Source organism: Thamnophis elegans, chromosome Z, assembly GCF_009769535.1.
Source record: "Thamnophis elegans isolate rThaEle1 chromosome Z, rThaEle1.pri, whole genome shotgun sequence".
Classification (NCBI taxonomy): Eukaryota; Metazoa; Chordata; class Lepidosauria; order Squamata; family Colubridae; genus Thamnophis; species Thamnophis elegans.
Genome location: NC_045558.1, coordinates 61512437 through 61525990, shown reverse-complemented (window position 1 = coordinate 61525990; position 13554 = coordinate 61512437). Strand labels below are relative to the sequence as shown.

Here is a 13554-nt window from a genome sequence, read left to right as displayed (position 1 = left end):
TTTTGATTCCCATCTCTTTCCTTCCTCTGCATTCAGAAAGGGACAAGAGGAGGGGGGGGAGACTGGCAGCCATGGCTTTCCAATGCAGGAATGGCGGTCCCAGTGACAGGGAAGCCTCATTGATTGTGAGGCCAGGCTGGCAAGTAGGGCATGGAAGCCTGTCATGGCTCTGTTGGAGCCTGAATCCGTGGTGGAGGATGAGCCAGAGCTGGGGCTGATGGAGAGCGAGGGGGTGTTGTTGGCTTCAGATGAACACAGGGAGGAGCAGGACAAGACAGCCCTGGGTTCCTTGGGCTTTCCAGAAGAAAGGAACAGGGGTGTGACGACCGAGACAGGGTAAGAAGGGGCAAGCAGTGGAGATGAGGAATGATGGAGCTCAGCCAACGAACAAGGATCACCCCCTCCTGATCCCCAAGCACGGAGAGTGGAGAGGAGGCGGGAACAGTGCAGGCTGACCTGACGAGTCGGGAGGAGAGAGCCCCACCCCTCTTCAGAAGGGACACCTGGGGATGCAGACTTAAGGTGACGCTGTTGGGAGGGGTGCTTGTTGAGAACAAGCACTGAATTCATGGAGTTTTGTCTGCCGTTGCCGATGTCTGGAGTTCGCTGGACTTATTGCTGCCTTGTTCCTTTGCTTCATGGACTCATTGCCTTGTTCCTTTGCCTCACTGGACTTCTAGCCTTAAAGTTGTGGTGCTAACTTTTGTTGGACAATTCACAGCCAGAGGCTGCTGGAGGTGTGTGAGAGCGCTCCTGGAATTGCCATAAACATGGGACCGTTGGGGGGGAAGTTGGAGCAATAAAGGGGAGTTTGAACTATCAACTGGCTGTGTTGCCTCCATGCCTTGCCTCAGGTCATCACAGCTCTGGTGCGGGTGTGGCACTGATGTATTCTACAACCTGGTGGCAGCCATCCAGGCCAGCATATGGTCAGCCTTAGATCTGACTAATGGGACCACCCTGGAGCCAGCAATAGGCTGCTCTGCCTTAGCCCTGACTCCTGGGTGTGCGCACAGGAGGTGGCAAGCGCACTACGGCTGGCATTCTGGGTGAAATGAAAACTCTCAGAATGCAGTCAGCCTGTGGGGCAAGATGGTCCCCAGGGACGCCAGGCTCCACGTGCTCGCTATCTGCTGTGAGCACCCAGAGTTGGGGCAGGGACAGACCCTTGTTGGCTCCAGTGCGGACACACAGATCTAAGTCTGATTGCATTCCAGCCTGGATGGCCACCACCAGGTTGTAGATCAGTATCCAGTCAGCCTGCGCCAGGCAGAAGCGCTACAGGCCAGTTCTTCGCTGTTTCCAGGGTGACCACGTGGGTCAGATCTAACCACATTGTGGGTCAGATCTAACCCATGGGGCTTGAGTTTGGCACGTTTGAAATTGTTGTAAGTCAAAAACCATTTGTATCTGTCCTCCAAGCTCTCAGAATATCTCCTACAAATCTATTCCAGGCGATATTCTTTCCCTCAAGACTAGATTTTCTTTACATGCTATAGAAAGTGTATCAGTTGGTTACAAAAAGACTTTCGTGCATCTCTTCCACAGTCAACAAACATAATTCATATTAACTTAGGTATTTTAACTCAAATATTTATACATGTCACCATCATCATAAGAAGGATGTTGTATTTGTTTTAAATTTTAAAAAATTTAAAATTATTAAAAAAAAAATAGATTTTCTGACCTTATATGAAGAGCATGGAATATCCATTCTTCCAATTCATCAATGAAAATATTAATAGTTAGCATTTTCAGGCAAAACAGTGAGCATGTTACAAATTGAATCATTTTCTTTTTACCATACTTGTAGTTGCTTGTAGTTGCTAAATAGGCTACTATTATACATAATATAAACCTATTATATCTAGTTTTATTCTCATTTATTTTTGTGGTTGCAAAATGTAAATAAAATTTGCACAATAAGAACAATAGTATTTCTGTAGTATCTTTCAAATGTGGAATATCTTAGTATATTCTTTAAACCATATTGTGATAGCTTTCTGAGGTTGGCTAGTATCTTCATTTTGCAGAAAGTATGCTGAGAAATAGAACTATGTTTAAGAAAGTTGAACTGTGGACTTTCCAACTTTTAGATATGGGCATTCAAAAATGTATTGTTACCATGTCACCTAGTGTATTAGTTGACAAATATTTTTTGCTATTTTCCCCCAAAAAATATTTTACTGCTAAGTTTATCAAAGTGTTAGAATGAATAAAAGAAATTTAAGTTAATAATTTTAAAAAAGTTACAAGCAAAAGTATTATTAATAATTTAGTCTCGGCATGCTGTAGGCTTTACAGAGAAGTTTAAGCTACAAAATTCACTTTGCTGAGAAACTTAATATTCTAATTTATTGTAGAAGAAAAACATAAGAGAAGAATAAAGATAATAGGATACTGAAGATCTAACTTTAGTTGTTGATACTAAACAAATCTTCAAAAGATTGCAAAATGCAATGCATTTTTTTCTTCAATCATTTGGTAGTTATATTGCAAGAATGGCAAGATAGCAAACACAAGGATCACAAATCTGTGCCACCTTAAAAAAGTCCCATTCCTGTTTATCCCTCTGTCTACCTCACATTTTATTTCTGAGAAAAGGCTGGTATTTAGCAAGATTTATTTAAAATTGCATAGTTTTAAATGCATAGTTAAACAATAGCTTTCTTTCGCCCAACCCTTGGTTAGTCACATTGTCCAATTATGAATCGTTCTTTTGTTTTGAGAACTGTTCACTTTTCTGTCAGACATCTGCATCAGTGCCCTTGGTGGGCTCTCCCGGTCTATCTTTGGTGCATCTGCATTTACTCATGTTTCTTGAGCCTTCATTTCTGCCCTGGTTTTTGTGGATGTTTTCTATGAAACTTTCTCACGAACTGATAAGCTTTCATATCCTTGTCTTTCACCTATTCTGCTTCTAACATAGTGTACCCCTTCTGTTGTACCAGGTATTGCAATTTTCCCTTATAGAATCTTGAATCTAGGATTCTATTAATTTCATAATGATCTTCCCCTCTCAGGAGGTGGTGGTTTCCTTTCAATGGATCTCAAGTTGGAGCCTTTAACGAGCTTTAACAGACTACAATGGAACATCAGGTGAACTTTCAGTTAATAATTTTGGCAACTTTACCTCCAGTGTAACTGGGTTAATGATAGACAGAGCCGAGGTGGCGCAGTAGTTAAATGCAGCACTGCAGGCTACTTCAGCTGACTGCAGTTCTGCAGTTCGGCTGTTCAAATCTTACCGGCTCAGGGTTGACTCAGCCTTCCATCCTTCCGAGGTGGGTAAAATGAGGACCCAGATTGTTGTTGGGGGCAATATGCTGACTCTGTAAACTGCTTAGAGAGGGCTGAAAGCCCTATGAAGCGGTATATAAGTCTAACTGCTATTGCTATACATACATTGGGAAAGAAGCTATGTATTTAGGACCCAGTTTTTTATAGGGTTGCCTTAGTTCAAGTACTTTGTGTACACATATACTTTATCCCCAATCTTAAACTCCCTTGGGGAGCTCTCTTCTGTTCTGCTTGTTTCTTCTGTGATACTCCCGCTTTTGCTAAAGTTCTCTGCACCTTTCCCCAAGCTTCTCTTGCTTTGAAAATGTCCATTACAGTCCAGGTTACCGTGCTTCCCCCACTCTGCCAATTCCCCCAAAAAATCCATAGCAATCTCTTCCCATGGCTGGCTGGGGTCAGCAGCTTGCTGCAGTAGCCCTGGGATTTTTCCTGGCATTCATTTCACGGACACACATACTGAGCAGCTCATCACATAGCTCTCTAAGTCCTTTTTCATCTTAGCCCACCAGAACTGCCTTCTGGTGAGATGGAAAGTCTACAAGCCCAAAGTGGCCAGCCGATTTAACATAATAGCTTTGGTTTAAGATCTGTATGCCAGGGCCTACAGTTTGTCTCCCTTCCAGGCCAGTTTCTCCCTCATTGTCAACTCCTCCCTATGGGCTTTAACTCACTAATCTTCTTGTAGGGCTTCTTTCAGTTGATGAGTCAATTCCTCATCAGGCACTATGGAGGTGCCTGGGGGACTGCCACTCTCTGAGTTTTTTGCTGCCAGCTGCTTGGAGGTGATAATAGAATTAACTATCGCCTCCCGGGTGCTTTTGTATAGGGGCATCCAGGAGAGTACATTGCCAAAAAGTTTCTCCTTCCAGACAAGTATTTAAGCATAAAGTTGAATCGGTTAAAGTATTGAGCCCATTATACTTACATTGGAGAAAGCTTCCTCGGGGGTCATCAGTGACTAAATTTTTGTGGTCTGTCCATACTTCAAATGGGATCTTCCTTCCTTCCAGGAACTGCCTCCAGGTCAATAGTTCCCATCGAACTGTGTAAGCTTCCTTTTCCCACACTGCCCAACATTTCTCTGTGTCAGTTAGTTTTAGCGTTACGTAGGCACATGGCTGCAGCTTTTTTTTTTTTTTTTTGAAGTAGAACAGCCTCACTGTTACGTTGCTGGCGTTGGCTTGTATGACAGTTTATCTGAGTTTGAATGTTTTAAGAATCAGTTCGGTGGCAAACAGCTGCTTGAGCTTCTCAGAAGCAGCTTGGCACTCCATGGTCCACTTAAGCAGCTGACTGGGTTTAGGCTTTACTCCCCCCCCCCATTATAATCAGTTCGGTGATTGGCAAACTAATTTCGGCAAATGATGGACTAAACTTCCAGTTGAAGTTGGCAAAGCTCAAGAAACTTTGCAGTTGCTTTCTGGTTCGGGCAGGCTCCCTCTCCAGTATTGCCTTCACCTTCCCAGGGTCCATTTCTACTCCCTCACTTGACACCCGATATAATCCAGGATAGTTTTATGAAAATCACATTTTGATAGTTTGGCATCTAGGAGTTTCCTCAGCACCACCAATACTAACTTCACTTTCTCTTCTATTATTTCAGAATAAATGAGGATGTCATCCGGGTACACGAGGGCCCCCTTGTATAAATGCTTGTGTAACACCTCATTTATCAATTGCATGAATACCGCTGGGGCCTCTGCAGTCTGAACAGCATAACTTGGAACTAGTAGCATCTCAGGGGCAATTGAAGGCTGTTTTCCACTCGACCCCCTTCTTAATCCTTATTCAATAATATGCTTCCCACAAGTCCAATTTGATGAATATCTTCCCTTTGGACAGGTATCCCAAATTTCTTTCATGACGGGGTGGGGGTACAAGTTCTCAACACATACTCCCATTAATTCCACAGAAATCTACCAACAGTCTAATAGACCTATCTTCCTTGGGCTGCCACCCCAGGTTGTGCTGGCTGGATAAATCCGCCAGGTTCAAGAAAGAAAAATGGGTAGCGAAATTCCCCAAGGAGAGCATGCAGGACTTTCCGCGAGAGTGAGAAGTGACACAGAAACAGGAGTGAGAGAGATACATGCATACACACACACACACACACACACTCACACTCACAGACATACACACACACACAGAGACTGGCTGATGGGTAAGAGTCTTTGGCAAGGGCCGAATCAAGCTGAATCTGTCTCCCCCCCCCCACCCTGTCTCGCTGCCTGACTGTTGGGAAACGACGGGTGGCTACTTCCGGGTTTGTTGGTGCTGGACTGGCAACCTGCTCTCTGCCCCAAAGAGAGAGAGTGTTGCCAGGTGCAAGTGGGGCAGGAAATGGGCTCTAGGAGAGGAGAAGATCCAGTCTTCCCCATTGTGACGTACACTTTCGCTGTGCTGTGCGAGGCACTTCAAGAGCAATGGGCAGGCAATGGAGGGAGTATTGGCTTTTCCCCACATTAAAGGAAAGCCAGCTAGGCTTCCCCTTCCCTCCTATCCTTCCCCCTTCCCCTTGATCCCTTCCCCCCACTCAATCCTACTTTGGGACAGAGAAGCATGCACTGGGAATCTGTGTGTCTTACCCTTCGCCTACAACTCTCTATGCTCCTCGAGATCCAGCTTGCTGAAGGAGTGAGCAGTCCTGATACCTCTGCATAGTTACTGGCTCCATCAGGCTCATGGTGGACACCTTCCCCCCATGATTGAGCCATCAGCTTATTCGAACTCCATAGATTGTTTCAGCTTTCTTACTTTGATCCTAGCTTTTCTGCTGTCTGACCAAGCATCGGGTGCAACCTGAGTCTACCAAGGGATTGAACCCCCCCTCCCAGTTTCCTGAGTGGGACACCACAATCTCCACTCGTGCAGTGAAAGGGGTGATGACTCCACTTACAGCTGCAGCTCAAGAGCACTTCTTCCAGCATTGGAAACAGGCTCCTACTGGGCAACATAGGTTCTCCTCGGGACCGAGGCAGGGGCTCCGGGGTCCTCTGTTCCAGCAAGCATCTCTCCTCGCTTCTCCAGGGTTGGCACTCAAGTTCACCATGCCTTTTGTACTCTACCAGATCTAGCTCCACTGTAGTTGCCAGTGGGTATCAGGCATGATGCTCATCTGGAATTCTTTGGGGCAGGCAGTCTTGGTACAGCTCCTACCCAGTCCCTCTTGGAATTGATAGACCAGCAATTGCTCCAGCCTCCCTCTCAACTTCCCTGCCAGGCTTCAGAATCCAGAATTTGGCCACTAGCCTTGTTTCCTGCAGGGTGGTCCAGATCTCTGCTTCTGCTCTAAGCGTCTGTGAGGGGTCACTGACTCTGGCCTGGAGCTTCTCCATAAAGGTGTCAACATTCCCCAACTCCAGAGCTCCTTCATCATGGAGGAACACCACCCAGTCCACCACTTCCCTCTCCAGATTCTCAGAAATGGCATTTATGCATGCAATGTCATCCGGATAATTGGTCCCATACTAGTCCAACAGCTCTACACTTGGTTTAGGAAGTAAGCTAACTTATCTGTCTACCCATCAAATGTCGCTGTCAAGGGAGGGGGCTCTTGGTTGTCCCAGATCAGCATGTAGCCCAGTAGCTCTTCCAGTGCCTGTGGGATCACTTCCTCTTCCTGTCCCACAGCACCCTGAATTACTTCAGGTTGCCTCAGGGCCGCCTGGGGAGTATGGTTGTCCTTTGGGGACTTATAGTTGCTTGAGTCATCCAGCCCAGCATTCCATGGTGCTTTGATCCCGTTCCACGCATCTCCATTCTAATGAACTTCTCAGTTGTTACACTGAAGTACTATGGCACACCGTCAGGTATTTCCAGTCCATCAGTTCCTCCCACTCCATGGCCCTCTTGGCCTTCCACTTCGGTCCCCGAGTCACAGTCACCCTAATAGGATCAGCTCTATAGCTTTTCCCACTGTGCCCTGTCTTGGTTTCTTCAGTTCAAGAAGGGGGGCTCCGGCTGCAGCTCCTTCTTGCACCGGTGGCTGCTCCATTTTTTCTGCTCACCTCTTGGATTGAGTCACGACCACTTGGGTTCCAGAGTCCACTAGAGTTCCCACTGGCACTTCTTTTGAAAGGACCATTCCAGCCTTTGCTGTGCCTCAGCTTTTTACTCTGCACCAGACATCATCTTCTTTTCTCCCCTCCCAGCACTCTTGAAGGTGACTGAGTAGGCTGCGCTGAGGTTGATAAAGGAGTGTTGGTTTAATATCAAACTTCCAACTAGCAACCCCCAAAAAGTAGGCAGTCTCAAGAATTTTGAAATCCTAAAAGCAAAACCTTCTCACCCTTGGTTAGTCATATTATCCAATTATGAATCATTATCTTGTTTTGAGAACTATTCATTTTTCTGTCAGACACCTGCGTCAGTGGCCTTAGTGGGTTCTTGACTCTCATGGCCTGTCTCTGGCGTGTCTTTATTCTTTCTGCCTTTATCTCCTTCCAGTTCTTTGGCAAGTTTGAATAGCAAAAAGGCATTTCAAAAATGGTTCAACTTTGACACCAGTGACATGCGGGGAGGTTTATGGCTGGTGAGGCAATCCTCTCCCCCAACACCCCACTGTCTAAAGCACTTTCTTTCACCCGCCTGAGCTCTGACGGGGAGCGAAAGAAAGAAAATACTTTAGATAGTGGGATGTTGGGGGAAAGGAGAGAATGCCTGAGCATTCTCTCCTCTACCCCAACACCCCACTGTCTAAAGTGCTTTCTTTCTTTCACCTGCCTGTCAGAGCTCAGGTGGGTGAAAGAAAGAAAGCGGCAGCCCGCCGGGTCAGGCAGGAGACCTGGCGGGCTGCTGCTTTCTTTTGCCCAGCTGCCACTTTCTTTTGCCCGGCTGCCACTTTCTTTTGCCCCCCTCTGTGTCCGCGGCTGCCGCAGACACAGAGGCGGGCAAAAGAAAGCGGCAGCCAGGCAAAAGAAAGCGGCATCCAGGCAAAAGAAAATGGCAGCCCGCCAGTAGAGGCGGGCCAAAGACAGAGAAAGAAAACTGGCGGGCTGCCCTCCCTGCCTCTCCTACCCCCTTCCCTCTCTTCACTGAAACAAACTCTCTCAAATTGAGAGAGAGTTTGTTTGAGTGAAGAAACACACACACACACACACACAAAGTTGCACCAGGAGGATTAATTTTGAATTCCTCCCCCTCCCTCCGACCCACATACCTTTTCCAGCTGTTTCACAGAGGATTTCAACTCTCCTCTTGCCTGCCATCATGAAAATGTAAAAGGAAAAAGGCAAGAGCTGCTGAGGTCAGGCTGGGCTAGTTGCTGCCAGAGTCCCCATGGTTGACTCTGCATAACTGTTTAAAAAAGCCTCTTAAAAATGTGTTCTACAGGAGGAAGCAGGAGAACCATGTGCTTCATCTACATAAGGAATTTTTCGGCTTTTAACCCTTGCTTAACTCTGCTCGAGTGATCATAAAGTCAGACTAGATGAGGCACGTGGTTCTCCTGCCTCCTCCTGTAGAGGGCACTTCTTTAGAGGCTTTTTTAAACAATTAAGCACTAAGCAGAGTCATCCACTGTGACTCTGGCAGCAACTAGCTCAGCCTTTTTCCTTTTACATTTTTTTTTCTTTTCATGATGACAGTCGTGAGGCTCTGCCTTCCCTGCCTCCCCTGACTGCAAAAGACCCGTCTCTGCTGGCGGGCTGCCACAGACACAGAGAAAGAAAGCTGGCGGGCTGCCCTCCCTGCCTCTCCTACCCCCTTCCCTCTCTTCACTGAAACAAACTCTCAAATTGAGAGAGAGTTTGTTTGAGTGAAGAAACACACACACACACACACACAAAGTTGCACCAGGAGGATTAATTTTGAATTCCTCCCCCTCCCTCCGACCCACATACCTTTTCCAGCTGTTTCACAGAGGATTTCAACTCTCCTCTTGCCTGCCATCATGAAAATGTAAAAGGAAACAGTTAAAACAGTTAAGCACTAAGCAGAGTCATCCACTGTGACTCTGGCAGCAACTAGCTCAGCCTTTTTCCTTTTACATTTTTTTTTCTTTTCATGATGACAGTGGTGAGGCTCTGCCTCCCCTGCCTCCCCTGACTGCATGTCACTGCTTGACACGCATGACACATCATAGAAGAACAAATCCATCAGGACAACATCCAGCAATCCATCTGCATTTAAAAGACAAATGCCACTCTTTGGAAGACTGCAGAGTCCACTAGTTTGAAAGAGGTGTCAAAAAGGCCAATTTTTGACAAAAATTTCCAAATTAAACGGCCTTCTTAACAGAAGGGGAGGGATATGACATCATCTATCTAATATACAGTCCACAGTTGTTTCAAGAAGGCTCCACACCCATTTCCACTAATCAGATGACCCTGAGGAAATAGATAAACCTTCAAGTGGCCTCAATGACTCTCTTAAATAGAAGTGTCAAACTGGCAGCCCTTAGGCCAGATGCGTCACATACAGGCCACATCCATCCCGGCTCCGCGAAGGCAAAAAATGTCACGATACATCATGTGATGCAATTGAATTTGAAACCTGTGCTCTAAAAAGAATTCAAATGACCAGCTGTCTGCAAGGAATATAAATCCTTCCATTCCCCACCATCCAGTCAGAGCTGAAGAAGCTTCTTGGATGAGAAGCGAAATGTCTTCAGCGAAAAACGAAGTCCAGTTGCCTCTTGGAAAAGCAGCTTTGGGATAACTATGATGTGATTATTTAACCAAGCTTTTTATACTTATTGCTGTTAGTTTGCTTATTGTTAGTTCTCAACTTACAACCATTCATTTAATGAGCATTCAGAGTTTTAACAACACTGAAAAAAATGACTGTTCTTCACACTTAGGACCATTGCTGCATCTCTATGATCACATGATCGAAATTCAGATGCCTGGCAGCTGTCATCTATTTATAATGGTTGCAGTGTGCCAGGATCAGGTTATTTATCTTTTATAATTTCTGACAAGGGAAGTCAATGGGAATACCAGATTCACTTAATAACCATGTTATTAATTTAACAACCACAGCTGTTCAAGTAAAGCTGTGGCAAGAATGGTTGTAAAATGAGGCAAAATTCATTTAACAGCTGTCTTATATAGCAACAGAAATTTGGGATTTGATTCAAGTGTGATTGTAAGTCAAGGACTACCTGTATTATTTTGGCCTATGAAAAAATATTTGTTTTTCAGTTTCACACTAATTACATTATTGTATTCAATAAGTTGACCTCTTGTGAATGATTGAAATTTATTTGACCTTTATACAATATTTCTAGATATTTTTCATTTTATTAAAAACGTTGTGTTCATTTTGTGATGGCTCTGATCCTATGTTATCTATTTTATTCCTTATAGCTATGGATGCTTTCCTTTGTGTTGCTTCATTCACATTTAAGCATAAACATTTCATAGGTGATATTAGTGGAATTGGTAGCAGTAATTATGCAAATTACTAAAATGATGTATGGACCCAATATTCCATTTTTCTGGGTGCAAAAACATACTATCTTGTGAAAGATGATTTTCATTAAAAACTCAAGTTATTCTTCTAATTGCTAAAAAACTGCCCTGTAACTAGGATAACTTGATTGGTGTGAATCCTTTTTTTGTTGAACCTCATTTAAAATCTTGGCTATGATAACTTTTATTGCTTCCAGGCACTACCAAGGAAGGAGGAGCTGGTGCTGTTGATGAAGATGATTTCATAAAGGCATTTACAGATGTTCCTACTGTACAGGTAAGATGCTGTACAGTATTTTACCAACCTCGGAAGGATGGAAGGCTGAGTCAACTTTGAACCAGTCAGGTTCAAACTCTAGGCTCTGAACAGAATTAGCCTACAATACTGTATATTAACCACCATGGCTCCTGTATGACTCCATAATTGTGGTATCACCAAAAGCTGATTCTGTTTGCAACCATTTGGAGAATTTATAGTGGCCATAGCTAAATCGCAGTTTCCTTAACCACAGTACATTCATTCAGGATACAATGACATATTAAGCTATTAAGCATACCAAATCTGGTGACTGTTTTCGACGGTATGGGCTTAGCACCAGAACAAATATTCTATACCATAAACAAACATTGTATACCATAAATACAATATCAATAAAGTGTATTTATCACACAAAGTATCTACAGCACAAAAAAGTGAGTTATACTACAAATTTATTCAATACTATCATTTATTTTAGTGCAAGTCCTGGGAGAATATAAACAATCATTCATTGTAGGGTTTACTGTTTTAATCTTTCTGAATCCTGCATCCCAGTTATATCCAAATTTGCAGTTCATTGCCAAAAGAAACATTTGAACCATGAAGTTTAAGACCCAGAAATAAAACAAACTCACAATATACGTCATAGGGTTGTTACAAACAGTTCTCACTCTATTATTTTCATTACCATAATATTCCTTAAAAAAAAAAACTGCTTTGATGGTCCTTGTCTTACAATAGTTCATTTAGTGACCATTTGAAGTTACAACAGTACTGAAAAAAGTGATTTACAACCATTTTTCATACTTATGACCATTGCAGTGTAGCCATGGTCACGTAATCAAAATTCAGAGACTTTTCAATTGATTCATATTTTGTTGCAGTTTCCTAGGTTCATGTGATCACCTTTTGTGATCATCTGACAAGCAAAGTCAATGAAGAAAGCCAGATTCACATAACAGCTGTGTTGCTAACTTGACTGCAGTGATTCACTGAACAACTGTTGCAAGAAAGGTTGTAAAATGGGGAAAATTCATTTAATAAATGCCTTGCTTAGCAACAGAAATTTTGGGCTCAATTCTCATAAGTCAAGGATTAACTGTATAAAGGGAAGTGAAGCATATTATGTTTGTATTTTTACATAAGTATTTGAAGTTTTCACTCTCCAAAAATGTTGAGCTACAAAGTTGATAGACTATTCTTGCACCTTTCACAATTTCTTAGTCTGAGAAAGAAGTAAAGATTGTTTTATTTGCTTTGTTGCTGAAAAGCTTGAAACACTTCTGCAGAACAGGACTAAGCCCCAAACATTTTCTACCATTCTTTTGAATTTAAAATTTAAAACTGGAGTCAGGGGTGTGACTTTTTTTTACTTTAAATTTAAAAGTGGGACTAGGAATACTCACTTGTCTGACCTCATGGAGAAGGGACAAGTGTCCAAAAAAGTATACTTTGACTCAAAAGCCAAGCAGAAATAATGACTCCCTGTCATTTATGAGAAACAGAATAACACTTGTCTAAAATCAGAACTTAAAGCTCATCAGATTTTGAGATTTAAAACTAGCAGTGAAATTGGCACAAGAAGAAATGCCATTTCCAGGCCAGAGACACTTAAATAGGGCTAAAAACTTTGGACTAATTCTGGCTATACAGTGCAGTCAGTATAGAGAAGCTCCAAATATTTCCAGCGATCTAGTAGGTGAGGAAGAACAATAGAGAAAAGGCTTCACTTCAGCTCTGAAAATCTAGTTAAATGCATAAGATTAGAAGTATATCCTCATTGTGGCTCAGTAACAAGTAATTTACAAGGTTGAGAGAAGTCTTTGTTCCTTCATAACTGAGCAGTGTGTCTCAGAGACTGCACATTCAGAAGCCCCCTTTTTAGGATGGGAGGGTAGGGATTCATCCAATTCATCAACACTGGATGATGAACTGTTCATATTAGTACTCAAATTTCCTCTGGAATGTATTAGGCCATAGATTTTTTTCCTAGGTTTGAGCTTCCAGGTCTTTTTCCTTACACCAAAATTTAATGATTATTATATAATTTAGAGAAATTGAGACAGTAATATAATTTCTGTATTATAGTTTCAAAACAACAGGTTTATTTTATCTATTACATGGTAAACACAAAAATGATTATATAATGTTTAAATAACTTTCCAAAAATCACATTTTTATAGTATGTAATAATTTAAAAATTACTTAAGAATTTATTTTCGTATGTTAATATATGCTCTTGTGGTATTAGGTTGCCCTCTCTTGGCTGCTGCAAGATAATCAAGTTGGCTTTTATACTAATATAAAAAGTTACAAAGTCAACATTTTTATGGTAATTGTGATTGTTGACTTTTTATGTTAAGTAATTCTGTATCCCAGAATATTTTGTGCATTTCACATTTTTATGTGCTACTTCCAATTTTCTTGAAACAGAATTACTATCTTTCCATCATTTCATTTATATGTTTATTGTTGAAAAATGATATAATCTTGTTCAACATTTACACTGTTTCCTTATGATTTAGTTCTACATTATAAAAAATATGAATCACCTAGCTATATTTTCCTATCAATATCCATCTA

The 13554-nt window shown here is 42.6% G+C and overlaps 1 protein-coding gene across 6 annotated transcripts in view; it reads left to right on the top strand.

Moving 5' to 3' along the window:
• The window catches only part of CLASP2 (cytoplasmic linker associated protein 2), a 378890-nt gene that overhangs the window by 170342 nt on the left and 194994 nt on the right, over positions 1-13554 (top strand). For all 6 annotated transcript variants that reach the window (XM_032238129.1, XM_032238126.1, XM_032238125.1 and 3 more), the window contains one exon: positions 10910-10989. In XM_032238129.1, coding sequence (XP_032094020.1) covers positions 10910-10989 — 80 coding nt within the window. The remainder of the gene's footprint in view (positions 1-10909; positions 10990-13554) is intronic.